General features: G+C 40.5%; 1 protein-coding gene across 1 annotated transcript; it reads right to left on the bottom strand.

Annotated features, from left to right (window-relative positions):
- Positions 1-301: 301 nt before the first annotated feature.
- On the bottom strand, positions 302-1665 carry LOC125153785 (vomeronasal type-1 receptor 4). The gene has a single exon (XM_047837305.1). The coding sequence runs from the start codon at positions 1555-1557 to the stop codon at positions 616-618; it is 942 nt and encodes a 313-aa protein (XP_047693261.1). The 5' UTR covers positions 1558-1665; the 3' UTR covers positions 302-615.
- Positions 1666-1906: the final 241 nt, after the last annotated feature.

Raw genomic sequence — 1906 nt, 5'->3', positions numbered from 1 at the left:
ATCCATTTCTTGTTAATAGAGCCAACTGGCATCAAGACTTAGAACAAACTACCTTCTAAAAAAAAAATTTTTTTTTAATGTTTATTTATTTTTGTGAGAGAGAGACAGAGTATGAGTGGGGAAGGGGCTGAGAGAGAGGGAGACACAGAATCTGAAGCAGGCTCCAGGCTCTGAGCTGTTAGCACAGAGCCCGATGTGGGGCTCGAAGCCACGAATGGTGAGATCATGACCTGAGCTGAAGTCAGAGGCTTAACTGACTGAGCCACGCAGGCACCCCAGAACAACCTACCTTCTAAAGACTCCCCACATACATTTAATTTGATGAAACGAAACGTCTGTTTGCTTCTTACCTGCACACTTTCTAAGTATCAGCTGACATGTCTTCTTGCTTGTTTTCCTTTGTCTTCTGCAATTCATTGTTCTAATGTTTACCTGAAAGTATTTTACATGCTCATCTTTCTCCAGAAGTATTTTCATATTTCAGTTGTTACTGAAACAGATGCTCTTCCTGTCTTTTTCACAACTCAATCTACAAGGAGACTGGCTTGTAATTGTGTGTAGGATTCTACTGGGAATGAGTATATCAATGACCAAACATGGTAAAAAACATACAATTTATATGTTTCTGGTGAGATGGGGTAGTTGTGTATTTCTTCCAGTACATGTACAGAAGAGTCTAGATACACAGGGGTTACAACTTAAGAGAATAAAGGGGCTGACAGTTGGGAAACAGATATTGATTAAGGCAGAGGTGTTCGCCAGCCACCAAGTGGTCTTGCCAAAACAAGAAAAACAAATGTAAATGATGGAAGAGAGGGTATAAAAAGATACAAAGGTGCTTACCAGGACAAGGATGGTTTGAGTGGCTCTGGTCTCAGGGGAGAATCTAGATGACAGGTTGTTCCTATGAATGTGTTGGACCCTCTGCTTGTGTGTGTAAAGGATGAAAACCATGGAGCCGCTGGCCCAGGACATGAGCCCCAAACACAAAACATCAGGGATGGATGTGACAGTTGCACATAGGAAGTCTGTACCTTTGTCATGAAGTGTAGCTGAACAGTACTTAAAGTCTATAGTTGTGATGTTTTCATTACTCCATTTTTTAATCACATACATAGGTACTATGATATTTACCAACATGTGCAGAATCCAGCACAAAATGGTGGAGGGGCCAATGTACTTCAGGGCTTTTGCTTTCATCTCTGCCCACCTGGAACTCCTGGGACTGATGGTGATGGCCTGGAAGATACTCAAGAGGCAGGTAGTGCCAATGGACACACCCCTGGCCACTCTGTGCATATAGAAAACAACTTTGCATCCAAAGTCATTGAGAAAATATCTCAACCCAAAAGCTGCCATGGTCTCCGGGATTCCTCTCGAGAGAATGACCAAAGAGTTGGCTACAGTCAAGTGCCTGAAAATCACATCTGTGGATCTTGACCTACCTCCATTGAAGCAAAGGGACATATAATGATATAAGAGTGAGAAATTCCCCAGGATTCCAATGGTAATCTGGACCAGGAAGATTACTGCAATTTTCAAATCCACAGACGTCATTCAGTTATTTTCCAGGGCTCAATATTCACTTTCCCAAAGAAGAGGATTCTGTGTGGAGACACCGGGAATGGGCTACAATTTTCAAGAAAAATTAAATCCCAAAATCTCTACTTACTCTTACTTTTCCCTGATAACTTATTTCTAATATATATTCTTCTTTTGTTAAGAGATTTTTCCAAGTTTGATGTATTTCCTTATACAGCACTTGCAATGTATGGGTCTCTGTTATTAATGCTTTATTTATAACATTTAATATTTACAACTCTCCAAGTTAGTACCTAACATTATCTTCCTTTTACAGATGAGGAGAATTTATAGTGTTTTTGTTGTTGTTAACTCCCAACGTGGG

Source organism: Prionailurus viverrinus, chromosome E2, assembly GCF_022837055.1.
Source record: "Prionailurus viverrinus isolate Anna chromosome E2, UM_Priviv_1.0, whole genome shotgun sequence".
NCBI lineage: Eukaryota > Metazoa > Chordata > Mammalia > Carnivora > Felidae > Prionailurus > Prionailurus viverrinus.
Note: the sequence above shows the minus strand (reverse complement) of the source record. Positions and strands in the feature narration are given on the sequence as shown.

Bases quoted from the DNA above. Each gene is read 5' to 3' on its own strand.
- LOC125153785 (XM_047837305.1), bottom strand. From the start codon at position 1,557: ATGACGTCTGTGGATTTGAAAATTGCAGTAATCTTCCTGGTCCAGATT.